The sequence below is a fragment of the Passer domesticus genome, chromosome 2, assembly GCF_036417665.1.
Source record: "Passer domesticus isolate bPasDom1 chromosome 2, bPasDom1.hap1, whole genome shotgun sequence".
Taxonomy (NCBI): domain Eukaryota; kingdom Metazoa; phylum Chordata; class Aves; order Passeriformes; family Passeridae; genus Passer; species Passer domesticus.
In genome coordinates, this window is record NC_087475.1 from 20,435,529 (window position 1) to 20,463,025 (window position 27,497).

General features: G+C 41.3%; 1 protein-coding gene across 4 annotated transcripts in view; it reads left to right on the forward strand.

The window, feature by feature from the left end:
* Positions 1-12,232, forward strand: part of ARHGAP6 (Rho GTPase activating protein 6) — a 309,409-nt gene extending 297,177 nt beyond the window's left edge. For all 4 annotated transcript variants that reach the window (XM_064407713.1, XM_064407714.1, XM_064407715.1 and 1 more), the window contains exons 10-13: positions 979-1,076; positions 7,081-7,343; positions 9,318-9,398; positions 10,170-12,232. In XM_064407713.1, the coding sequence (XP_064263783.1) occupies positions 979-1,076; positions 7,081-7,343; positions 9,318-9,398; positions 10,170-10,858 (1,131 nt within the window). In that variant the 3' untranslated portion in view covers positions 10,859-12,232. The remainder of the gene's footprint in view (positions 1-978; positions 1,077-7,080; positions 7,344-9,317; positions 9,399-10,169) is intronic.
* The last annotated feature ends 15,265 nt before the right edge of the window (positions 12,233-27,497 follow it).

Here is a 27,497-nt window from a genome sequence, read left to right on the forward strand (position 1 = left end):
TATCTTCATTTATTTTCTAATTATTTCCTTATTTTAAGAAATATGCTTTTTATGTAACGAGACTCCCTAAATGCCTCCCAAAATGGGATATTCCTCTGGGGAATGTGTTAGTAATTCTATTCCTATTTCCCAGGAAATGTCAGGGAGAACAAATGGTCCATGAAGTGTGACTTGAAGGTCAAGAGATTGAGGCTCTGACAGATTGCATCCAGAAACATGTATTGCCCAGCTGATGACCCCTTGCTGAGATGGTCTTGCATTGAGTTCCATCTGTCATGAGTGAACCTGAGCTGTTCTTGGATGGTTTAATCTGTTTCAGTGTTTTGAAGTTTTGTTGAATGTTCCACTGTAATGCAGACAAACTCACTTGAGGATTGGCAAGACTCATATAAAGCTGGAAACACAAAGTTTACTTGTGCAGGTTTTGGGGTGCCATTTCTGCTGCCTGCCCAGGAAATGTTGCTGTATCCCGCAGCATTCGAAGCTGTCAAGAGTTTTGAAGGTTCATACCCATACTCAGTGCAAAGAGAAAGTTAGCAAATCAGAAGGCCAATCTCCAAAGAAGGTGACACAAACTCTGACTGAGCCTGTTGGTCGGAGTGGCTGGAGAGGCAGAGATGGAGATTCGTAAATGTCCTCAGATCTTTGAAGGGTGGTGTAAAGTGAGGACCTTAAACTGGAGCTTTTTTGATTGTGATACATAAGTAATCCCACTGTTATTTCCAGATAGACTAACCAACTGGATACCAACCAGTTATTCAACAGTAATCAGCACTGAACATTGTGTACAAAGTGATCTTCAGTCCTACTTCATCTGTTCTTACATGAAGTTTCTCTTTTAAGTGAAAGCTTCTGAATATTTTATATTCTTTCTGTAAATGTACTTGTACTTGTTCATTTAGATTAAGCATAGCACCAAAATTAATGTATATGAAAGGATATTAACCTCCAACTAAGTGTTCTTTTATGTCTCCATAGGTTTCCCCTGACTTACAGAATGAAGTGCTTATTAGCTTATTAGAGACTGACCCAGATGTTGTAGACTATTTGCTGAGAAGAAAAGCTTCCCAGTCATCGTGAGTAATCTGTTTTTTCATCATCCCTTTTTCTGCTGGGAATTTCTATCTCCCACTGGAAGTGTCCAAAAGGTTCTAGTTTTCCACAGCTCTTCTGCACTGTCTACAGTGGAGTAGAAATATCCTCCCTATTACACAGACTCTGCCAAAGAAATTATGACTCTTGTACAGCATTTTCTAAAGACAAAACTTGTTTCCCTGATTCAGAGGAAAGATTGTGTTCTGTTGCAGAGAACAGAATGACATGTACATAAAAATATTCAGTGCACTATTATCTGACAGGATGTTTTTTAGTCATCTGCTGGTTTGTGTCTTGGGTTTATTGTAGTCTTCAGTAACAGGAAGCATGTATTCCACTATCCTTGAAACACACCCTAGAGTGCCTTAACACCGTCACAGCGAGCTGCTTGACCACTCTGTCATTCTTTTCCTATGCTGTACATGTAGGACATTTTGAACAAGGCAACTGCCACAACAGCAGCCCTGTGGAAACTTTGGATATTATTTAATTGTGTGCTTTGTGAAGGATCTGAAGAGAAAAAAAATCACACTGGTCACTATAGCAGTTAGGATACATAACATATTCTTGTGTATGGTGTATATTTACCTGCACCCTTGTGCCTTAATGCTATGAGTTTGTACATTCAGATTAACAGGATTCCTGGCTTTCTCATGGGACCACACAGTCATTGTCTTTATTCTAGTGAATCCCAATATGGCAGACCCAAAAAATCACAAAATTTGACAGACTTGTTTTAAGTAATTTTTAAGAGGGTTTCTAGACTCTAAACTCTCTGGAGTTTGTCTTCCTGTGTTTGTGGAAAGTGCCTAGTGCATTCAGAATATAATTAAAATTGAATTTGTATAGTCAGCTATGATTTTTTTTCTCTCCCTCTTAACATTGTATAGTTGAAGGTAACATAATAGTGTGCCTGGCTTCAAAGGGAAAGGTATGCAAGAAATAGTGTAACTAACACCTTCAGGAAAAAGCTTTCTTTAGCTATAAAATTTGGAAACAAAAATATGTGCAGTATATATTGAGTTGTAAAGGATCTTATTAGTTTGCTAACTTAACCACATGAAGTAGAAAATTATCACAGATCATCTGATTTGGGTAATTTTCTCTGTGTGAAGTAATTTCAGCTAGTTTGTCTGATAGGCAAGTAACCATATGTACATTTAGATCACAGTAAGTGCAAGATAGTTAGAGGTACATAAGCTGTCTTTTAGACTAGTTTCACATTTGCCAGAAGCCAAGACTACAATTAGGACAGACACTACAAATCATATGACATAAGGTAGTGTGTAGAGACTTCTTCCTTTCAGCCCTTAGTTTGGAATGATCATAAAATTTCTAACTCAACCTAACAAAAACTTCTTGCAGGATTTCACTGTCTGTAACAAAAAGACATCAAATTGTATCTCATATGTGACTACACATACTAGTTGTGCCTAAGTTAGTCACAAATCATTGTGGATGTAACAGGTAATTGTTAGATCCTGATTCTTAATTGACTTATCCTTGAACTTCCTTACTCTTAGCCAGCATGCACACCTTCAGGAGAAAATTTTTTTTTGTGAAAAGCTGGTCACAACTGACAAAAGGTATTTTGTAAGGAGTGTTCTGAAGCCAAACAGGAGCATATAGCTACAGTAGTACTAATTTATTGTGTTTTCAGTAATGGGCAGATGAAATATCACTGAGATAGGAAAAAATTACCATAATTTTTTTTCTACTTTGCTGTCATGTAAGTGATTTACTTTTAGTGTTAATGAGATATGTTTTCACTGTGGTTGCAACTTCTTGGTTAAGATATTCCAGGCAATTAGAGAGAATGTTGCTTAGTGTTATTGCTAGGAGTGTGATGCTCTTAAGAGATTAATGCATTTCACAACATAATCTCAATTTTGAGGCTACAAATGTGTTGCTTATTATTCCTATAAGAAATGTGAGACAGCAGACAACAAAGAGATGTTTTGATTTCATAAAAATGAGCCTCCAAAATATATCTTCATTGCTGTTGGAAATTGCCTGGTCACATACTCAAAATACAAATGTGGATCTGTGGAACAAAAAACTTTATATATTCTTGAGACAGTCTTCATCAGAAGAGCTAGTTGACTGCATAGAGTATAGAATCAACTTTGAGACTTTAATGTCACATTAATTGCTTTGAAGGTCCTGTTCTGCAATTGCCCTCACATTTCTGCTCTTGCTGTCATTATAAATGCTTTCTTGGCTCTGATCTAACAGAGAAAACACAATCTCTTTTCCTCCCCAGAGGAGGAAAAAATCAGGTGTTCCTCATCTTTCAGTTCCCTTAAGAGCTAAGCATTGTGAACAGTGTGTCAGGGAATTCATGGAAGTTGTTCATGATAAAGCGCTAATTACAAATGGCAGCAATTGTGAAGTGTGCTTTTGTGGGTGACTTCCCAATTTTTTGTATGTTGGCTTGATGACAATGGAATTTGGGTTTACAGCTGTAAGATGAAGCATCTTTAAAGTAACAAAAAATAAAATCTATTTCTTATGGTTATTTAATGCTTCTCATGGTTAGTAATCCTTTCAGAGTAAAACTGTTTCAAAGTTACAGCATTTTTTGATTTTTTTTCGGATTATTATAATGAGTTTTAATCCATCCTGATCTGTGACACAAAGATGAAACCATACAACAGGTCTTACAGTATGTGTAAATACAGTTTTTAAAGCTGCAGAGGCTCCTTGAAACATTGAGTCCTCTACCAGCAACCACATCACAATCCTACAGTAATCTGCCTTGCTGGTAGCACCTGTGTTACTCAAATATGTGTGGAAATTAGTACTGGGTGCTGCCAAGCCATCTCACTGCATATGATTTGCCTCTTGAAGGCATAATCGTTTTCCCTCTCAGAAGCTTTAAGTTATAACAGAAAAGGGTTTCTGTGAGAAACAGAAACAGAAAGGGATTTCCTGTTTTAACAACCTTGATGCTAGTAGAAAAGTAGGAATATCCTCAGTAGAAGCAATTATTGTGATTAACACACTTCCAGTTCACCCATGCAAGTGGACTCTGGTGGACAACATCAATTCATAGAAAGATGCCTGTTGTTTTGGAATCTGAAATTGTATTTTTAAATTCATGTGGCGTAGGTTCCTTCTGCTGCTTTCAAACCTTTCCATTGGTACTTAGCCACTTTTAAAATCTTTTCCTTAACATACTTCATAGTCCCTGAAAAATACTTTACCTGCCTTCCCCTTCCTCACATTTGATTGCACATAATCATCTATTATTCTTTGTGGGGACAATAATCTGCCCTTCCTCGTATATTGCATATGGAGGAGTGGGTATCTTACACAGTATTTATGTTTGCCTTCCAGTTTAGTTTCTCTGCAGTGAAGGGTAGAGAATCTCACTGTCCAAGGGAAGAAGAATTTTGAATTGTAGTAAACATCTATTTGCTAATGAACTCAAACAGTAAAGCAAACAGATGCAAAACTTTAATTTTAAGGGATTTGTGAGAATTCTTTCTTTATTTGCAAGGAAACAAACCAAAGTCTTCTTGCAACTTGTTTTATTTTGTTTGTGAAGTAAAGCTGCAAATGTATGAGTTCAATTTCCTGCTTTTAAGTATTTAATTTGATGGTCTTTTGTAGTAAGATTGACAGAGTCCATAGCAGTTACTTTGATTTTTAAAGCTATTTTGTCTGAACAAATTTGAAAGTGATATTATACATATATATAAAAAATAGTATGGACTTACCAGCCAAAACTGTAAATCAGTTTAGAAACTTGAATGTTTGAATCTTTCCAAAAACTTGAAAGTTTCCATTCAGGTAAATTTTTAGCAGGAGCTCTGTCTTGAGAAGAGGTAGACTATAACAGATCATTCAAGGTAAGACATGAAATCAGTGTTTCACAAAGCTCAAGTTTATGTTCCCACATTCTTTCATTTCCATTTCCATTTCCCTTATTCCTTGTGTTACCTTGCTATGGCTAAGTGCTGGTTTACCTCTGTCTTTGTCCTGTGCAGCACAGTCAGGTTTTGATGCTGCAAAGACTTATATGCAATAAAGCTTACTCTTTAGGTGGCATTCAATCTAGAAAGCTGGAAAAAAGGACGTTTGGTCATAGGAAACCTGCAGATCCCAGCATTTCTCCCCTTTTCTAAGAGGTCCTTCTAGTTCTTCTGAAAATCCCAAGACATTGCTTACATCTCATATCACTGCACAGGGGTTTTTAGGACTTAGGAGGACAGAAAGAAAGCAGCAAATTGCAAAAAACAAGAAAAAAGGTTTGTGATAGAATTATACATACTTACAAAACTATAGTTCCTCAGTGTATGTCAGTTTATAGATTAATTTACATTTGATTTATGTTCAGATAAGAAGTTTAGTTGTGAAGTTATGTAATTGAGGCTTTTTTTCTTATGATTCCCCAGCATTACCATGCTTCTCTGGGAAGCTTGTGACAGAGCAACTTTGCCAAATGGCAGCTCTGTTTTTTGAGTTTGCCTCAGTTTAACTCCAGCAATGGTTTTGTCACTGAGAGTTACTGAGGAGTAACATTATTAATTAATTCCCAACACTTTATGGTTGCTTTCCTACTGGAAAAAAAAATAGGAATGTTGAATAACATAATAATCATGCTGTTGATTGTATATATATTTCTTTTTGGGGATATGTTATATGTAAGTCAGCTGGGGAAAAAACAACAGGTTGAAAGTGGTGTTAAGTTTTGTCTGTATTTCTGTATTAATACTTACTATGCTGTGGCTGGCTGTGTGTTTTCTTTATTTTCTTTCATCAGTTTTATGTTATTTGTCTGGAAAGACAGTTACTGTTCCATAGTGATGAATGAGTTTTGGCTGCTTACTACATTCAAGCTGTCTTTGGATTTGACTAGGAAAAGGGCTGACCGTTTTCAGACATTTACAGGAATGAGCCTCTGTTGTATCACATTAAATTAGAACAGATATTAAAGTGTTTGACTCAAGCAAAAGATAAGCATCTATGAAACAGAGCTGCAGAGAAACAAAAAATGAGTAATAGAAATATGAGTTAGCAAGGAACAACAGGGGAAAAAAAGTTATGTTTATTTACAGAGTAGTTCTACATGTTCTTTGTGGATATTCAGTGACTCACAGCCTGCCTCCTACCTGCACAGCAAACTGTGACAGTTCAAGAAATCTCCATCAATGTTCCCAGAACATTTCAGAAATTAGTTTTCTCTCTGATCTTTGGCTGTACTTAGGTGGGAGTTGTGTTTGCCTTTTCTTGGCAGAATTAAAGGCAGTTCATGTTGTTGGGGTGTGAAGGTAAAAAGGTAAAAGAAGTTTTAGAAGGTATCAGCAGAGCCAGCTGTTTGATGCCGCAGTCATAAGTACAGTAAATACATCTGTTTGTCCCCTGTAAAATATTTACCTTCTTATGTCTCTAAAAGAGGATCATAGTGTGAAAGGCAAGCTGAGTGCTTGATTTCTCTATGTAAAACTTCAGAATACAAGAATTTGTTTTAGCATACTGCTTAGCAGCAAACTAATCTTCCCTATCATGCCTTCAGCTTTATTGTTGCCACAAGCTACATTGTCAAGGTAACATAAGGAATTTATTAACTGCTTCGTTTCCTCTGGTTTACTGTACAGTTGTGTGGGTTTTTGTTGTTTTCTTTCTTGACAGCAACATCTTTTGATTTTGAGTGGCCTCTGCTGGCCACTTCATGGCAAAAGTTTTACTCATGGAAAATCCACCTCAGTAACTGTTTCTGAAGTGTTTTTGTTTCAGCAGCTGTGACCATTCTCATGTATTTGATTTTATCTGTATGATCATAGAATCATAGGATGGTTGGGTTGGAAGGGACCCTAAAAGTAATCTAGTTCCAAACCCCCTGCCATGGGCAGGAACACCTTTCACTAGACCAGACTGTTCAGAGCCCCATCCATCCTGGCCTTGATGCCAAACTGTACCTGTAACTGCGAACGTGAAGCATTTTTTTATTAACTGTAATTTGTTCATCAAAATTCTCAGGAGCCCTGAGATGCTGCGGTCAGAAGGCTCCTACTCCACAGGAGAAAGACATTCTTCCACAGACTCCAACAAAGCTTCCAGCGGTGATGTCTCCCCTTACGACAACAACTCCCCGGTGCTGTCTGAGCGCTCGCTGGTGGCAATGCCAGAAGAAGTTGCCCACAGCCCAGATAAGCTGTACAAGGTACCTGAGCAGTACACGCTGGTTGGACACTTGCAAACCAAGCCAAAGGAGAATTCTTCTGCATCACAGGCTGGAAAAGGTATAGTGCATCCTGCTTGTGCTCCTCCTCAGTGACTGAAATAATTGAGAAGGGCCTGGTTTGCATTTTCAGCTACCAGGATTTGAGGAGCAATAGTGTAAACAACCTTATTAAAAAAATGATAGACCAATATCCTTTTTTTTCTGTTGAGCCCAAAGGATCTGTGCTGAGTCCTTCCCATTGGCTCAGCCAGCTGTCATGGATGCTCATGGTATGGCACTTCACAAAACTTAGAGATATTAGGAAAATAGAACTATGCATGTCCAGTTTTTCAGCCTGCCTGTGACAGCATGGCAAAGTCTAGTCCTGATCCATGGGACGGTAATACCTGCAAGGGTATGGTCCAGGCTTTGGAAAAAGCTGAGATTTTAAGATTTCAGGCACAAACTTTCTCCAGTTGTAAAGAATGACCTCAACACCCTCTCACTGGAAAACATAGCTGAGCTGCACAGCTTTACTTCTGCAACCAGTTACATACTAAGCAGTACTAGTGTAGGGATCCATTATTCCCATAGCTACCTGTGGAGTGCATACCTGAATGATTTCTTTGGTAAAGAACTGTGGTTTGAACTAATAGCTCACCAGCACTTCCAGATGCTTTTCCTATAAAAATATATATGTTAAAAAATGTTCATCTATGAAATTTATACTTAGTGAGCCAAACGGAGAACTTTCAGTGCTTAGGGATGCACATAACTGTTTGGTGGTATTTTTAAAACCTCTTAATTTCAGATGTACTGCTGAGACACTTAATTCCCTTTGGATTTAATGGGATTTGGAATAATATCTCAATAACATGCTTTATAAATGCCAATTGGACTTTATCTTCTAAATCTCTGAACAGGTTTAAGAATTTGGTCAGATTTCTATTAAGTTATGAACAGGAAATTACATTAAGCTTTATTTCATTAACCATCTTTTGGACTTCAATGTGTATCACAATGATACTAGACCATGACAAATTAAGAAGTTCTTCTACTGACTAGTGGAATCAGAAAAAGGCATTAAACTGTTTATAACCCAATATTTCATAAAATTTTTGTTCTGTGTCTGCGCTTCTGGGTAAGACTGGCAGCATCCTTGGGTTGATGGAGCATGCCTTATGATGACCCCTGGGGCTCAGGCTGCCTGAGAGAGCTTTGCCAGAAACTGCCTTTTGTAGACCAAATCCCCCTGTTCTTGTACAACTTCTCTGACTGCAGTAAGGCAGAGGACTTAAGGACTCAGAAAATTCAGGCACCGTGCCCATACAGAGCTCACTGAATCCATTGCAGGATCTGATCTTGAAACAAATAGCTGTGGGCAAATACAGAGTCATAGAATGTCAAGGGGTTGGAATGGATCATCAGTCCCAACCCCCCCTACCATGGGCAGGGACACCTCCCATTAGATCAGATTCCTCAAGGCCTTAACCTTGGACACTGCCAGGCTTGGGGCATCCAAAGCCTTTCTGGGCAACCTGTTCCAGTCCCACACCACCCTCACAGTAAAAAAATTCTTCCAAATATCGAACCTGAATTTCCCCACTTTCAATTTGCACCCATTACTTCTTGTCCTATCACTAGAGTTTCTGATGGAGAGTCCCTTACTGGCTTCCCTGTCAGCCCTGTTCGGATACTGGAAGGCTGTTGCAAGGTCTCCATACAACTTTCTCTTCTCCAGGCTGAACAGCCCCAATTTTCTCAGCCAGTGTTTGTGGACAAGGTGCTCCAGTCCTCTTACCAGCTTCATAGCTCTCCTCTGGATCTTTTCCTGCATTTCCATGTCCATGTATTGGGATCACCAGAACTGTACACAGTACTCCTGGTGGGGTCTCACAAATGAGATGCTTGTGTTAGGTACACAGTGAAGGTGCCACTGGGTGTTAATGACTGATACATTACATAAGGTTTTACTTTTCTATTTGTGTATTTCTAAATAATGTCTTTAAGAGGATTGATTAATCATCTTTTCCCTGCTCTTATTGCTGTTTAGATGTTTCTGAAGATCATTTTGATATCTGGGGCACTTGGCATTCAACGCTGAAAAGTGGCTGCAAAGATCCAGTAATCACAGGTCAGTAATTTCTCAATTTTAAAGCCCTAATCTAGCAAAAAAGAAACCAATTCCTTGTTTTCAAGAAATTGCAGTGAAACCAGTAGGACAATTCACATTGTCCAGAGCTGGACTTTTAAAAGGTGACCTTAAGTAGAATACAGAGGAGCACAGTGGTTATACTTCTCTGTATTCAGTGAAATACAGAAACAGCAACATTTCAAACTATCAAATATAATTAAAAATTTCATTTTAAAATTGCTTCAAGAAATACTTCTAAGTTCTTCTAGGATTCATAGAATCATAGAACCATAAAGTCATAAGGGTTGGAAGGGACCTTAAAGATCATCTAATCCTTACCCCCCTCCCTTGAGCAGGGATACTTCCAGGTTGCTCAAGGTCTTAACCAGCCTGACCCTGAACACTGGTTGGGGCATCCCCAGCCACTCTGAGCAACCTGTTCCAGTGTTTAACCACCTTCACAGTAAACACATCTTCCTCATATCTAACCTGAATCTCCCCTCTTTCAATTTGTACCCATTACTCCTTGTGCTATCACTACCGTTCCTGATGAAGAGTTCCTCTCTGGTTTCCCTGTCAGCCCCCTTCAGGTACTGAAAGGTGCTATGAGGTTTCTGTACATTCTTCTCCAGGCTGAAGAGCCCCAACTTTCCCAGTCTGCCTCAGCCCCCATTCCTCTTCTACCGCATGATACAAGGGAAAAGCAGTAGTTGTTAAATGCCACATGAAAGGCTCTGCAGCCTCATGTTGTGTTTCTGACTCCACCCCCAGGTTCTTACGGGAACATTTACGAGAGCAGCTCGCTGCGCCCCGGACAGTGCTCCCTTTCCCAGGGGAACCTCGCCGCGTGCTCCCCTCGATGGCAGGGCAGCTCCTCGGAACTGGACAGTGGCAGGCAGGTGATGCGCAGGAGCCAGACGACGGCCGCCATTCCCGAGTGCCAGCTCCAGCCCGTGGCCTCTCGGCTGTGCAGTGACCCACACAGGGCAGGCGGCTGCAGGAGTTCAGACCTGGCCCACTCCAGGTCGGAGCAGCGCTTGACTTTGAGCAGTGTGGAGGACCTCAGAGAGCGCGACTCGAGCGCGGGTTGCTTGCAAAGCGCAGCCAAGCCCTCCTACAGGAAAGAGCGGCCACCGCCCCCTTACCCAGGCCCAGCAAAAACAAGCTCGAGTGTTTCTTCAACGCTGCACTCTTTGTGGAGACTTCAACGCCCAGAAAAGAGTTTGGGGCCGAGGGCAGCTGGAGGGCCCCCAGGCAGAGCCGCTGAGCAGGCCACGTCCAGGCAGGAGCAGCCGTCCCCACACGCACCCGCGGGTCACAGCTATTCCACAGCACCTCATAGCCACAACAGCAAAAGTGTTTCAGAGGCGGACTGGAATGAGTGGCAGAGGGAGAGGTGGCAGATTTGGGAGCTGTTATCAGCTGATAACCCTGATGCCCTCCCAGAAACCCTTGTATGACCTGACTCTGTGGAACTGCCACCCATACCCATGCCTCCGTCTCATAGGAAAACAACAGTGACATTGGAAAACGGGGGGGGGGGGGGGGGCTTGTTTGTTTTATACCAATTCAATTGCTTATACTTTTTTAAAACTTTGTTCACTTTAATTTCTCAACAGCACTGTCAAGCAGTTAATTTACAAATACACTATCTGCCTGTTTTTCAGCAAGCTTTTGAGAAAATATAAGGTGAAAACTTTAGTGTAATAACTCTGTATTCATATGCTGTGTATAAGATAAAACTGTTGCTTTGATGTTGCTAAAAATGTATTTATATATCTGCAGTTTTGATGATTGTATATTCTGTAATGGGTATTGTATGATAATCATGTTATGTTTTCATATACAGATGTCAATCAATCGTGACTGCTTTTTTAAAAAAATCACTGCACTTACATTACCATGATATGCATTGGAATTCTATAGAAAGTGCACAAGCTGGTTTCTGTGCTTATATATATATATATATATATTAAAAAAAAAAAAGCTGTTAAAGAGTAAAGTTGTACTTCTTTTCACTGCCTTTTGAAAAACACTAAAATAAAGTGGAACATGAAAAGCCATATATTTTATAAGGGTATTAGTGAGCTTAGAGGGGGAAATACAAAATATTTTTTTCTTATACATATATTTGCAAAAAACTTTAAAATTTGATACAAGATTATAAAAGTATTTTTTTAGGTTCTGATAGGAAGCAGCTCAGAGAAACTCAGAACAACATTGTGCCTAAACCAATGAAGTATGTAGTGCAAAGTCTGCCCTCCCATTCTAAAGGAAAACCAATGTTATATATGCAGGATATAATATATATATTTATAAATGTATGATTTTATGTATTGTTTTAAAACAATAAACTGGAATCCAAATTTCAGAAAACCGAAACTAATAAATTGAGATGAGTGACACTGAGAAAGAATATGGCTTTTCCTTTGAAATAACAAAGCTCCAGCATTAAGAAAGTTAGAGAAAAGAAAAGAAAAAAACACAGACAGACCCATGAAAGGGAGAAGCTCACAACTGTGTTTTTATAAATACTGTGCCAAAGTCGGGGTCAGTCCCCCTTCCTCGGGAGCTGTATGTTGCGTTATGTTAAATGTTGCTGTTTTGTACACGTTGTTTTTCAGCTGCAGAGCCGTGGGTGGGCAGCGGGTGGCAATGTGCTGCAGCCTTCCAGAGAAATTCCTTCCTAGCACTCCACAAGGGAAAGTGTATCATAGCAAAAGAATTTCATAAAACATATTAGTCTTAATTTTAATGAAGTTGAAGGCTTTTTCAGTGATGTTGTCTTTAAGTTCTGTCTTGTGTCGTAATGATGGAATAAAAAGCTAAGAAAATAATGAGCATATTTTTTGCTCCTTTTTTTTTGAAGGTTTACAGGATATTGATGTGTTTTTATTGCATTCTTGTCTATGTAAAAAACATCTAAAAGGAGGAGTTTAAGGGCCACCTTCAAATGCAACTTAAATATACAAGATTCAAGGTTTTACTTTGGTTTGAGGCTTAAAATCCATCATATAAAGAGTCCTTCCCTTCATATCGCCATTTCTCATCAAATCTCCATTTTCCCAGTGAAGTTATGAGATAAAAGGAACAAAGCCAAGTAGAAAGGGGCAGGATTTGGCCTTTTGACTGTTGTAGCTCCTTTTATGCAGAATAAATATAATTCTCTTTTGGTAGTTGCAAGGCTTTTCCAAATATTGTGGTATGAGACTCGATAGGAAAAGGTTCATGTGTGTCGCTTTGTTGCAGCAGCTCTGTGTCAGTTTATTCCAAAATAAAAGCAGTCCACCCCAAATTAAAATGATTGTGGAATATAAGGACAGACAAAAATGAGCTCTTATAATCATCACTATTTGATCTTGCCTCAGTATTATTCTAGGCTTGATACAGATTTGCTACAGGGAATTGGCTCCCGAGTAGTCCTCAAAACCAGTCAAAGTGTAAATCTTGCTGCAGATACTGTATTCACTAGGTGTCCATCTCTTCATTTTAAGCCCTTCTAAATACAGGAGCACCTGCAGTCTTTTTAGTGAAAGATATTGGAGGATTACTCAGCCTCATGAAAAGATTGCTTTTTTCTACTTCCTCTCCTTGTATGTATTTATATATATATATATATATATATCTGTGTATTACCATCTACATAGAATGTATGCAACAAAAGACGAAAACAAAAGGCAAGACAAAAGATAAGACCACTGCTGGAGGATGGCCTTCTGTGCACACATTTCAATAGATTGTCATGTGGAAGAGATACAAAATAAATTCCAATAAATTAAAGTAACACTTGGCAAGACTACATCATTTCTGTCATTTTCATTTGAACAGGGCAGAGCAGAATTATCACAAGCAGGTTAAGAATGTAATTTTTAGTTGTAAGTCTTTCCAGGCTGAAATCAGTGACGTAAATTTATGCCTTTTTTAAAATATATATTTTGTAAGAAAAGTAGCCATGAAATCTTGTTTCTGGTTTTATGTTGGGTGATAGATCTGTGTGGGATATCCCATTTTAGATCTCTAAATGATCCTATGCTCTTGAATACACATGCTCTTGAATAGCCATAAAACTCATTTTACAGGGAAAGTCTCTAGGGTGAAGGTATCAAAGCTTTTTCTCTGACTCTTTCCCTTGGGAGGAGGATTCCTGTTATAGTAAAGGGATTATGGTCTCTATCACCCTCTTCATTAAAGCACAGGCTTTAATGAAGAGAGTTATAGAGAAGGCCCCCTCTGGAGGTCTTGAGGCCTCTAGGCAAACTCAATTTCATTTCTTATCACACCACTGTGGTTTGCACCTAGGATTGTAAATAAGCCACTTTCCCCTCCTGGGCTGAATTCCCTCTCTCAGGAGGTGTTTCCCAGCTGGGAGGAGGGCTGTGCTGCACTCACAGGTGAGCCCAGGAGAGATGGGATGTGGGTGCTCCGAGGACAGGGTGCCTGTGAGTTGCACATGGGGCAGGGGTTGCACTTCTGCTGCAGAAACAAAAAATGCAAGGATTCAGTACAGCTCTAGGCACAATCCAGATGTAAGGAACCTGTCAGCCAGGGGAGAAGGAAAATACAGACTTTAAAACACTACTTTAAAGATTACTGTTGCTGCCATCTTTTGAAACAAGGTGTGGTTGCACTCTTGTGTTGTGCATTCTAAGACCGTGCTCCTCAGCTGAAGGGACCTCGCACCTTGTCTCTCTTCCCCAGCTTGTTATCCCATCCCTTAGACCAGCTCGTGGAGTGGTGGGAGGAGTTCCAGGGCTTGTTGATCTGGCTGAAACTTGTCCTGAGCAAGGAACACATAAAATTAGTGGCTCTCACAAGTGGTGGGCACGGGAGGAGGAGGAGGGTGGGACTGGCTCCCCTGTGAGCTCTTCCAGTGAGCCCTGTCAGGGGCTGGAGCAGCCTTGAGGCTTGCTGCTTCACCCTGCAGGCAGGAGCCCAGCCAAGCACTTGAGAGAGGCTCTGATACCTGAGCCAGAAAAGAAAGCCAAAGAAAAAACCTGAGCCAGTCCAGTGCTGCCTTGGGTACATGAAATCTCAAGCACTCTGCTGTCTGCATTGGGAGCCCAGGCTGCCACCGTAGATTAATGCCACTCAGAATTTCTCTGCTGTTGAAATGATGAGGTTCAGTGGACTGGAACTTGTGGTTGTATGGTGTGGGGAGGGAGGTGTTTCCTGGTTTTTCACTGGTTTTGTTGTTTCACAGGCTTTGGTAGAGGTCAGAAATCTCATTCCAGACTTTCTGGAGCACCAGCTTGCCCTGCATTGCTGGTCTGGCAGAAGATCAGGGACTTCTTTCTCCTCTGGGGAACACACAGGGCGTCTGAGTTTCATCTTGCTCCTTATCTCTGTCTTTCCCTCCCTTCTTTTTTACATAAATTAAAAAAAAAAAGAAAAAAGAAAAGAAAAAAGAAAAAAGAGAAAAGGAGAGAAAAAGAAAAGAAAAGAAAAGAAAAGAAAAGAAAAGAAAAGAAAAGAAAAGAAAAGAAAAAAGAGAAAATAGGAGAAAAGAGAAAAGAAAATAGTAGCTCCATTGTGCAATACTTAACCTCACAGAGCTGCAAAGTGGAAATGGTTCTCAGTTGCATTAAAGAATATTTTGACATCACTAAGTAGTTATACATCACTGGGAACTATAAAGCACTGCTGTGCTGCACTTGCTATAGGGGAAATGTCTGCAGCCATACAGCTGCAGAGAGCACACAGCTATTCCAGGCATGTAGACATTCAGGCTACTGGGTCATAAAATGCACCATCTCTGAGAATAGCATTAATTTCATTTTTTTTCTAAAGTGCAAAGCATCTCAAAAGGTGCTATCTGCATCTGGAAAAGTTACTAACAGGCTCCCTTTTTATCCAGTGGAAAGAGGTGGGTATTTCTGTGCCACCTTGACACAGCCTACATGTGTCTTTCTTTGAAGGAGAGCCTCTTTTGAAGGGCTGGTTACTAGAAGGGCCTATTGTTTTCCTTCTTCTGCTGTATAAAGGGAGCCTAAATAAGTCACCCAAATATGGTAGCACTCCAAATTTGTTGGAGTGAATACCACCCTGAGGGTCTAGTAAACCAGAAAATGGGTGGTAAATGTTCAACACAGGTTTCCAGCCCCTAGGAAAAGTGAAATTTACCCAGAGAACTCAGCATTGTGGTTCCTCGGTGAACCTGGGACTAGTGGGGCTGGCAGTGTCAGTGCTGCTCCTGGGGCCTGGGGAGATAGCACACCCAGCTCTGTGAGAAGTACAGGGAGAGACACTGCCCAGTCTGGAATTTAACCTTTTTTTTGATGTGTGTGACTGGCTGGTTGGTTTGTTGGTTTGTTTTCAAGTTGAATTTTTTTATTCACTGGAAACTCTGTTCCCAGATGAAGTGAAAGTTTTTATGAACAGACTGTGATTTGATTAGTTTGTTCAGTGACTTAAAAAATGAATATATGATTTCTAGAAGCAACCTAATTTGGGCATTATATATATAGAGGAAGGTGTTTTGTATTGATTCCCAAGTGGCACTGGCAAATGGAGACAGGCAGATAAAATCTTCCTTTTGAAAGATGGGTGTTAATTCTCTTTCTTCTGCTTCTGAGAAAGTAAATGTTTTTGCCACTGGAGTTTTAGAGTGAGAGGGTAGAGTAGGAAGGAAGAAAGAGGATCCACTTCTCTCTTAAATTGCATTTGGGAGGGGTGAAAGCATGTGCAGGTGAGAGCAGGATCTCCAGCTGGGTGGTTGAAACACTCTCTGGGGGAGAACTTCAGCCCCAGACTCTGTGCACTCTTCTAATGATTATTCAAACTTTTTAATGAAAGAGAATAACTTCTAACAGTGTCTCTTGAACAAAAGGAACATGAATAGACACTTCAATCACCATTTTCTTTTGCTGTGTTTGCTCAATTCCATTTCCCTTTGTCTACTTCCAACCATAGCTATGGGTTTTAATTTAAAAAAATATATAATGGGCCAGGGAAAAAAAGATTTCTTTCTGCATCATCTTAATAGAAATCCAAATTTTGTCTGCTTTGAAAAAGGAGTATTGACCAAGCAAGGCCTCCTTCAGAGTACAGAAACTCTTCAATCATTATGAAAAAGACTACCTGACCCTGATTACTGTCTTCAGCTTCACAGAGGTGAGTTAGAGATACCATTCAAAAATAAAAGAGGAGGAAGGAAAGGAAAGGAAAGGAAAGGAAAGGAAAGGAAAGGAAAGGAAAGGAAAGGAAAGGAAAGGAAAGGAAAGGAAAGGAAAGGAAAGGAAAGGAAAGGAAAGGAAAGGAAAGGAAAGGAAAGGAAAGGAAAGGAAAGGAAAGGAAAGGAAAGGAAAGGAAAGGAAAGGAAAGGAAAGGAAAGGAAAGGAAAGGAAAGGGAAGGGAAGGGAAGGGAAGGGAAGGGAAGGGAAGGGAAGGGAAGGGAAGGGAAGGGAAGGGAAGGGAAGGAAGGTTGGTTCAGACTAAAAAGCACTTTATAATGAAGAAAATAACAAATGCACCTGGTAACCTGCCAAGCAGGGTTACTGAAGTAGAAACACACTGCTCACTTGAGGACAAGAATCATATGATCACTTTGGGGAGTTGGAGTGTTGAATATGGAAGCAGCATCTGGCTTTTCTCCTAAAAAAAGGTTTAAAAGGGTGAAATGCTGAACAAACTCTTCCTTTCACCCACAGGCTATTTCTGTAGATCTGAACAGCAGCTAAAGGTTACCAGCTGTGCTTTTGCCCAGGGTGGTATTGACATTGGGTAGTTGTGGCCTTATTTGTGATTGCAGGGAGAGCTGGAGCCCTGAAAGAGCTCAGAGTCACAAGAAGGCTCTTCTGAAATATTCCAAAAAAACAACAAAAAGCCCTGGCTCCAGTATTATGAGCCACTTTTCAGTCTGTGAATAAAGGAGTAAAATTGATAGAAAAATGAGAGCTTTGGAGTAGCAGCCTCATCCCACTGGGGCTTTCAGTGGGTGATTATTTTGAAGGAACCTACTGCTTGTAACTCTGACAGTGGCAAGCAAGTGGTAGGACCCAGGGAGCTGGGAGGCTCCCCTGTCAAAGGTAATTTAAAAAATAAGGATAGAAAGATGGAGACAAAGAAGCTTTGTAATGCAAAGTGAATGCTATTTTCCCATGTCTGCCACTAACAGACAAGTTTCCGAATCTTCAAGTTTTCCCATCCTTGAAGAGTCAAGATTTGTAGTTGGAAACATTGAGAAGTGGTGTGATGGAGTAGAGCAAGGTCCAGAGAACCCAGCAGGTGTGATGAGGCCCTGCTCTCTTGCATGTCTTGTCCTCCATGGTGCTGGAATTAATTCTGTCTGATCCTGGTGCTAGTGAGAAGATGAGTGTGAGAATATGTGTGAATTTTGAGCCTTGCTGCAATGGCTTTGCTGCACAAATGCAGGAACAGAGTCACACTGCCTTTTGTTCTGCTTTTCTTCTGGTTTTAGGGCTCCTTCATTCTGCCTTGCGCTCTAGCCAAGACTGAAGAAGTAATCTTCAATATGTCCTGTCCTCTGGTGATTTGAACAATATTCCTGGGATATACCAGGTGTATTTAAACTCTGAGTATCTATCTATCTGAGTACTGCTGCCCAGTACTTGGGATCTATGTGGAAGTTTCTGTGCCCTAGGACCCTTGGATAGTCCAAGGGTCAGCACTGCAGATTAAATTGCCTGAGCTCTTTTGGCTTGTGTTGTGCTGAGACTCCAATGCCCCAAGGGTCTGAGCATGTGGGTATGGCCCATGGTGTTTTAAGGCACAGGAAGCTTGGGAGAGCTTCATGTGCCCTCTGCCAGCAGCAGATTTTGTGCTGGGAGTAAATAGAAAGCCTCATACTCTGAGGCAGCCCTTTGGACACCTTCAGACACCAAATGAGAGTCTTCCCTAAGGAGAGCCAGGCAAGCTGAGCCAGGAGCCTTGGGAAAGCAGCAGTGTTACTGCTGCAAAGTGAGCCCTTCCTAGCTGCTACCAGAAATTTCTGTTTCACTCCTCTTGCAGAATCATGGGGGAGTGCCAAGGGGAGGGGCTGAAAAGAAATTAAGGATTCCAGAGACACCTCTCTTTTGGTAAGGGTAATTCATCACTCCTGCCCCTATCCACAAGGAAACATCCAGTTGTTACTGCAGGCAAGCCCTGAGAAATGGAGGTACTCTCACCCTCCTGGGATGGGGCAGGGCAGGGCTCAGCTCCCTGCTGCAAGAGCTGTGCCTGTGGTGTGTGTCCTGTTTGTGATTGCTGTGGGGGTCTTGGTTTTGTTTGGTATTTATCTGCTCTGCTCCTTTGTCTCTGTGATCTTCATATGCACAGGGAATGTAGGATCTGCCTTGTGTACTAAAGAGGGAGCAGAAACCTGCACTCCCCTGTGAGGAGAGCTGTGCAGGGGATTTTTGGTTTAATATTCATACCAGCCTCAGGCAGTTTTCTACTCTGTGTTTTAAGGGAGTGGGCAGGGAGACCATGTAGTTGTTGTTTCCTCTGGTATCAAGGGATTAGCTTAAGGCCATGGATAAGGAGCATCAGGGATGCAGATGGCAGAGGAAGAATAAAAGTAACCATAGGAGACTAGGAAGACAGAAAGCTCTACCACCTTTTTTCATAGACAAGATTTTTTAAAAAAATCTTCCACGAAAATTTTTCCTTCAAGCAAGTAAGAAATACCCCATGTCAATTCTGATTGAGACAGAACTGAGTACAGTATAAGGCAAAGAAAGGCAATAAATTTGGGCACCAAATACAATAAATCCATTCTTTTAAGATGTTTACGCCATGTTCTGCTGTATCAAAGTTCATATCAATCACAATGATAAAATGTGGATAACTTCTGCCTAATTCTGGACATTTGCCACAACATGCAGAGTCCCTGAAAATGAAAAGAAATAGAATAAATCAGAGTTTGCAGGTCATGATTTGTATTTACAACTTAATAACAAGTACTATCCTCTCTCTTAATTTTTTTCCTTTAAAAAAAATTAAACAAACCTAGTGTTTCTATAAACTTGTCTAGGCGCAGCAAGGAGGGCACTTCTCTGCAGTTCTGCATATTAGAAAAGGGCAGAAACACTTCTGCATGTCCATTGTAGGGCTAGGTTTGGACTCCATGTCAAAAGCCAAAAGCTGCCTTGTGCTGACCCTCAGGTTTACATTTACCTCTGAAAAAACCTTAAAGGCTATCTTAGATGGGAGGGAGAGAGAAAAAGAAAACGTGACCCACAGTCATGATGCTTTTGCCTGTTGGTGCGTGTCCACTTCACATCTTTGTAGGCAGTTTGGTGGATTTGCCACTCTCCTTGAGTGCTGTGGGGGCAGCCCTCACTTGAGCAATCCCCGCTCCAGCCTGACCACGCTGCTGTGGGGAGCACACCCAGCCTGCACCATCAGTGTCAGCTGTGCACAGCCCTGGGGCTGCAGCAGGGGTGATGCTGACCCTTCCACAGGGCCCTGGGGCTCCAGGGGTTGCTGTCTCCACACCCTGAGTCTTCATTTCTCTGTGGCTCTGATCTTTCCACAGCACATCCCTCCCTGCCTGGAGGTTTTGTGCAGGACAAGACTCTGTGCCAGGGGGTAGGTGGGCAGGCCATGAGCCCCAGGATTTTTGCATCCTCAGCTCAGCTGCAGGCACGAGCTCAGAGTGGCCATGCACCCAGCTCTCACTGCCAGCCCACAGGCTGTGCTGTGTGACCCTGTCAGCCCCAGTGACTGGAGATGCCTTTGTAGAGCAGGGATGAGATTATGCCCTAAGGATTAGCGTCTCACACTCAGGATTTCTTACACTTGTTCCCAATCACCCAGCAGGGAATGTTGTTTATTTGGCAGGCCTGTGCAAACACACTAGCAGGGCAACTGGAGCAGACCTTTCTGCTTAGAAAGTTTATGCTCACTGCACAATTGTGTTAATGTAAACCCATTATATTGGCATCAACAAGAACCATGCTGAATACCTTAATTCTTCCACCCAGCAAACAGGCTGCTGGGCTGAGCTCCTCATGGCTGCAGCCAAAACCCTGCCAACCTTGTCCTCTGTGAACTAGATGTTCAGTGGTGAGGGAGACAGGAAAAAAAGACTTTTCTTAAAATAAATCCATACAGGCCTTTCCTTTCAGCTTTATAGATTTATTCAGTAAACTAAGAGAGAAGTCACACAGCAAGACTAGCAGAAAACTCAAATATCTGTTGCAGGTCAGAGCCTGTGGACCTTTTCTGTAAAGTGTGAGAGTTTTAGACCATGTTCTCACAAAGGGATTAAACAGAGAAAGAATCTCATTGCCCAGCTGTCTGCCAGTCTGAGGGCTAAACTACCTTTCATGTTTCCTGACCATTATACTCTGGTAGATACAGCAGAACAGACTAGCTTTGTTTGTCAGATCTTTTCCAAGGGCATTAAATTTTTTTCCAGTGTTTCCACTTGTTGTTGTTATATGTTTAATGCCAGGGCCACTGTGGCGTGAATAGTGAATGATTGGGCTGCCAGAGAAAATCTGGGGATTCGTGTTAACAGGATGGCACTGCAAGACAGAGCAGACTCATGTAACATTGACCATTTCACCTGACTGAATGCCAGAAAGTATCATTTGGAGAATTGAGATTTCAGCTGTCAGAAGAGCCAGTATAAAGCAAGTGTGTGTGCTGTGAGAGAAACAGCAGCAAGACCTTTGTGTGCTCTTCAGGCAGTGTCTGAAGAGCTTGATGGAATTACAAGGGCAGTGTCCCAAGAAATGTCCTCATGGCTCACATCAAAGGTCATCTCTGCCCCTTAGAATGACTTTCCTTTATTTTAGACATCTGTTTCTGGATATTGTAGGGGGCATATGAGGACATTGCATGTATTACCACAACGCAAATCTTCGCACAGCCCCAGGTGTGGCTGGGGTGCTTTCCCAAAGTTTTGGAAGAGCACCTGGGGAAAAGCAACACTGCAGCCCCCCTTTCAGCTCTTCTGTCATCCCAAGCATGAGGGGCGCCACATCCTAATGCCTGTTCTCATAGACAGGAGCAATCCTAAAATGTTTCTTAGTATTTACCTCTATATTGCATGATGGGTGTTCAGCAAAGCCAATGATGTGGGCTCAGATGAACATGCTGTGATGTGATGTAATAGTTTAGAAAGGACTTCTTATACCATAAACTTTCAGGCAGCGTGAAATAAAAATTGACCAAGTCCCCTTTCAGAATTTTTAACTGACATTGCTGCCCTAGCTACCCAAAATGTTTGGGTTTTGCCTTGTTTTTCTCTCAAGACAAATGTTTTTGTAAGCAAAGATCTCCTTTTTGGTAGTATCCCAGGTGTTCCTCTATCCCTAATTGTGCTGTGGTGTCCTGGGCATCACCTGGGACTGCTGAATTGCATGCCAGCAACTTGTTCTCTCAAGGTCTGAGAAGGCCACTATATCCTGACCACTGGGATGATGGAAGCCTCCACACGTTTCCCAAATTCCTCCTTTTGGAAGCTCTAGTTGGAAAAGCAGATTGGGTTGCTATTCTTCACTGGTGGTTCCTGAGGCCTCCACTGTCCTGGAAGACAGGAGCACAATGGGAGCACAAGTGGTACAGCAGGAGGTTCAGATTCAACCTTGTTGATCCCAACACCTTCTGTCCTAGCCAAATAGGGAGTTACCCTGCTTTGTAATGTAAAACATCAGGATGAGTATGCCAAAGCAGCTCATCACTATGTCAGGAAGCTCTAGGATTTTGAAGAGGATGATGAGCTTTGGCTTTCAGTCAGGCTGTTGAAATCTGTGTTCACGCAGTACTGTGATGGGATAACTACATCCCTGCTAGTTCAACAGCCAGCTACAGCAGCTTGGAGATTTTTGCATACCTATGCTTAACCTACTTGGACAAATCACCATTTAAATTTTTTTTTAGAGCCTATCCCTATCAAAGGAATCTTAGCTTGCCCTCTTTCATGCCACAAACTTTTTCTTTCCACAACATCTCTGGGACTCCCCCACAGAAACTGGGTGCCAGTGCTTAACATCCTGCAGCAACTGAAGACCTTCTCTGATGTGTTTTCTGGCTTAATCTGTCTCAGCTAAGGGACACTCCAGTGACCTTTTGCTGCCTGACTGACAGTGGCACATGTGTTCATGACCGGGGTCCCAGCACCCCTCACTGATGTAGCCAGACACAGGAATGGGTAACAAATGCTTTGTTCATGAAGTCCAGTCCTTCCAGAAGATCCTTCATTTTAGTACTGAGTTGTAGAGAAAGCTGCTGGGCAAGTTGTTAAGTGCTTTGTTCTGCTAATTCTGTGTAAACCCCCTTCTCTTTGGACTAGTATTATAGGAAATTGCCTCCCTCCCTCCAACTCATCCCATTGTACCAAGGGCAGTTGCTGCAGCCTTTGTTTAGTGTTTACATCCATCTGTTCTCACAAAATTGTTTATGAAAAAAACCCTTGATCTCTCTATGTTGTGTATATCTGTGTTTCTCTGCTCTGTCCTGTTGCATACTTCATGCTTTCCATACCTCTACATTTCTCAGCCATGAACAAGCTTTAACTCTTCTCAGCATGGAGCTGTCCTTAGGGGCCATCCTGTGCTCACCACAGTGAGATAAGGATGGTGAGGGAAGATAAGGGTTTCATCTGTGTTGGGATCTAAGGTACATGCATGTATCACTGCTGTGAGGGACAGGGATGAAATATGAATATTTTTTCTACTCAGGGACCAGAGAGGCGAAGAGGTGGTTTCCCTGCCATACATCTGCATCTAGAACTTCTCTCCTCTTAGCCCATTTTAAGGAATCCCACCCAGAGGGTCTATATTATCTTTCTTACTCTTTAAAGCAATGTACTAGATTGGCAAGATCACTAACACTTACAAACTCAGGATATTAGCTGCAGGTTTATTTTCTGGAACTATATAAAAAGTTATTTTTAAAGATATTAAGTATGAATGGTTCTTTATTCGAACCAAAAAATATTTTATTTACTAAGATGGAAGAACTATTCTGACTCAAGAGATAAATGCTCTTATGGAGTGCTGCTTTTGTATAAGCAAGCCTGGAGGGATGGGCTGACAGATTCTTTTTAATCCCCTTGGAAACGGGATTGGGGAGAGGGATTATTTCCTTCAAGGAAAAATGCATATTAGGCACCCTAAAGCTATGTGTCTGAACTTGCTGGGTATTGTGCATTCTGTTGTTTTATGCTGGATGAATAGGAGGGAGTCAGGCATCTCTGCAATTTGCTCAATAGCCAGTCCAGCAGGAATGTGGAAGACCAAGTTTTGGCTCTTCCTGAGCAGGAGTTTCAACTCCTTCCCTCCTCCTCCCATCCCAGTTTTTCTGAGGACAGGTTATGAAATGCAAGGCTAAAGGGTATTTGCAGGCAGATCTTCCTCAGGGCGACCTGGTAGTGCTATGCCATCCATTATTAATGTGCAGATATTAGAGAAAAATAGGCAACAGTGCTGAGAGGTGAGACATGCTGGGAGTGTGAGACATAATGCAGCTCCTGCCCCAGGCAGTATCCCAGTGTTTTCCACAAAGCTCTGTGGTGTGAACAAGAGAGAGGGAGCTGTGCCCAGACAACCCTTATCACTTGAAGAACAAGGCATGTAGAAGGTGGATGATAAAAATTAAATAGCCTTACACAGAGAATGAGATTTAAATTTACTTTTACATGCCTCTGGTAAATGTCCTGACCATTTGAATGAATGAGTGTGTGTTTGGGGGGGTACCAGTGCTGACTGAAATTTTTGGTTTAGGTCCTGACAAGTGTTTGCTTGATTTGGAATGAAATGTGGGATTATTTTCAAGAAAATAAAACCAACATTTTCAGTGATATGCTCTTTATTTTGGCCTAAAGACCAGCTCTTGTACTGGAAATATCCATTCCAGGGCACAGGATTGTGCCTAGCAGTAAAGTGCTCATTTAGATGCAAGATGGATAGAAGTAATAGTGTGCTCCTTTGGGCTGCTGTCCAGGTATCTTCAGGACAGAGATGCTGGTTATGGCTTGTATGAGAAAAATTCTTGCAAGAAAAAATGTCTTCTCTCTCTTTCTTTTCCTTATCTCAGATATTTTGGTCCATGATGAGATCTTGGTCCTAGAGGCATAGCCTTTCAGTGAATTCTGAATTGGTTCCTTGCTAAATAATCTGAAAGAATTCAAGAAAGCAGAAAAGCATGACCCGAGGTGGAGTATGATCTTGTATTTCTCTTGTTAGTTCTCATGGTTACTTACTGCATACGACAATTCAAAATATACATCATTTACTTTGAATGCACTGCACTCATTGTGGTGTCTGAAGGTTTATACATAATATGTAAGAAATCTCAGAGGGCAATGAAATGTTTTGCTTCTTTGGAGTGGAAACTACTGAACTCCATCTAGGATTTTTGGAACAAGACCATGCTAAACACTAGGATATTATTTGCAAAGTTGGCCGTGTAAATTTGTGCTGAAAATTGAGATTTTCTTCCAGGTGTGTCTTAAACCTGTTTTTTCTATTGTAACATTAAAATCTAGCCCTCACAAGCAGCAGAGTGATGGTTAAGAAGTCTGTATTTACTAAAAACCTACTGGACACTGAGTATGTTCAGTCCTTGCAGTGAACTTTTCTGCCTTCAGAGTTGGCTGTGAGCATTAGTGTGAATGCAGATGAGAGCACCTGCAGGTATAAGGAAGTCACGTTAAAATTGTTGGTGGTCTTTGGAAACACATGCTTTATACAATGAAACTTTAGCAGAAAAAAATCTAGTCTGTCAAGAGAAGGAAACAACTGGTATTTGCAAGAGAAAAGTTCCTAAATATGACAAATACAATTGTAGTCTATAGTATATGTCTATAGGTAAGTAAAGGTTGGGGTGGGAATGAGGGAATAACCAGTGTCAGTTCTTGACCCTGAGGAGATGTTATCTTATCCTGTAGCATTTTCAGCTGATTTAAATGTTACTGTGCCAGTTTTAAAGCCCTTGGAGACAGGTGTGTGCACATTTCTGGAAGCCCTACTTAACAACTTTTGTATTGTCAAGGACAAAAGTTCTATTTAAAGACCCTATCTGCAATGGATGTTAAAAATCTGAAAATATCTTTTTTAAGACTGGGAGCTTTGCCTTGGTGGCCAGCCTGAGGGTGTGCTGTTTCCTTACCTCCATGCAGTGTAGCAGATGCACCACCCAACCCTTTTCTTGCCAGAAGACCAAAGCTTCATGTGTGCTCATATGAAACCTGCCTGCACATATCCACATTTCCCCTTTTTCTTCAGTTCATGCTGAAGGTACAGCTGTCTAGACTGAACACTCTCTGTTCTGTTTTGGTTTGTGAGACACATGACCCTTAACCAGCTCATTTATATTTTACACTGCATTTCACATAACTTTTTTTTAAATGATTCAGTTCTGCTTCCAGTGAATATATAGGTACAATACAAAATGTATAGTATGACTTTAAAGGGATGCATTATTTTATCTTATTATACTATCAGTATCTCTCACAATGAGGATTAGATCCTTTCTTCCACAATGACTTCAAACCTTTCTAATGTTTTGTTTATTTTTCTCCTCTTGGGTTGTTAAGTAGAGTCTGCAAGAGTTTGCTCTTCTGGAAGATAAGCACAGGAATAATTCAACTTTCCTCTCTTTAGTAATTGATTGAATTTCTAAACATAAGTGACGGGAAATGTCCTAGCCAATGAGGATTTGTTCAACGAATGGGAAAACACTTTGAACTTCAGGAATACATGCATTTAGTGAAGGATTGATTAATTCACTTCATTCTCTCCTGTCATCAGTACTTGGGGAGAATGGGCAGATTTTTTTACAGGAAGTTCTTAGCACTGCTGCCCAGAGTTGACCTCTCCAATACCTGCACTCACTGGGTTACTACTGCCTTTACTGTGTGTGCACAAAACTCTCCTTCTCCTCTACCCCCACCCTTTTGCTGCGTGTCTCCTCTCTAGCCTGAATCCCTCCCTGCAGCCATGGATGGCCCCTCTGTCCCAGGTCTGACTGTCTCCTTGGTGCCTCCAGGCCTTGTTACATCCCACAGCTGTTGACAGCAGGTTTGTGACCCCGTGGGACTGGCACACCTGAGAGCCATGCATTGCTTTTGCCTGTTGGGAGTTGATGTTTGCAAGTGTTGTCTGAAGAGGGTGTGGAGGAGGGCTGATGTCCAGGGATAGTCTAAGGAAATGCAGAGCTATTCCTGTGTGCTGGTCAGTATTGTGGGGCTGGGACATTGATTGGCCTCTGGTAACCTTGTCTTGCTACCCTTAAATCTTGCATCCCATATCAGAGAGATTTTTAGGCAAATAAGAAACTTTAGGTCTTTGGACACAGCTGAGATTCTCAGAGAAAAGACACCCTGAAGGTGTGCTTCACCACTGCATAAATTTTCCTTTTATGAGAAATGAAACTACAGAGGGTTATAGGGGTAGGAAGAGAAAAGGATAAATACAAAAACTGCCTAGCTGTGTGTTTGAATGAAGTGGAAGGTCCCACAATGGAAGAGAAGCTCCACCATATACCCCTGAACCCATTTCATGAGCTACTCTTTGTTTTCTTGCTTTGTGCAAGAATGTGATTTATGCCAGTTTCCAACTGACAAAAATCACAATAAGTATGGGTTCTAAAGGTAACAAGAAAAGGAATTTTTGTTGTTTTGCATAATGATAATAGCAACAATAGTTTAAAATATTAATTGAAAACAAAGTTTTTGAGATGCCATGTCAGTATTTTTTTCCCTATGAAGCAATCTGTGCTCCAATAATTGATTTCAAGGAAAAAACACAAAATCATCCTCAGCAGTGGGAATACTGATACAAATCCCTGTTTGTTATGGCTCTAATAATTATTTTTTTTTGTGCTCCCAGACCTTTCATATTTCCTGACTGCTGGACTGCTTAGTGATAGAAGAACTCTTCACTTGTATGTTTAGGCTTTTTTGATGTTTTTTCCTCCCCTATAAATGTCCTTTCCTTTTCCCGGGTCCAGCTCAGGGTGGGGGTGGGCTGGGGCATGGGGAGCAGCAGGCAGGGAGAGGCTGGGTGGGATTTGGAGCAGGCTGTGAATAAATTCTCTCCAGCAGAGATAACACAGGAGATCTGGCAGCCAGTGGAGCAGGACTGACCTGACATTTTCTTCAGGTTTCTATAAAAAATGGGGGCTGGGTTGTAGCCTGCTCCGGGA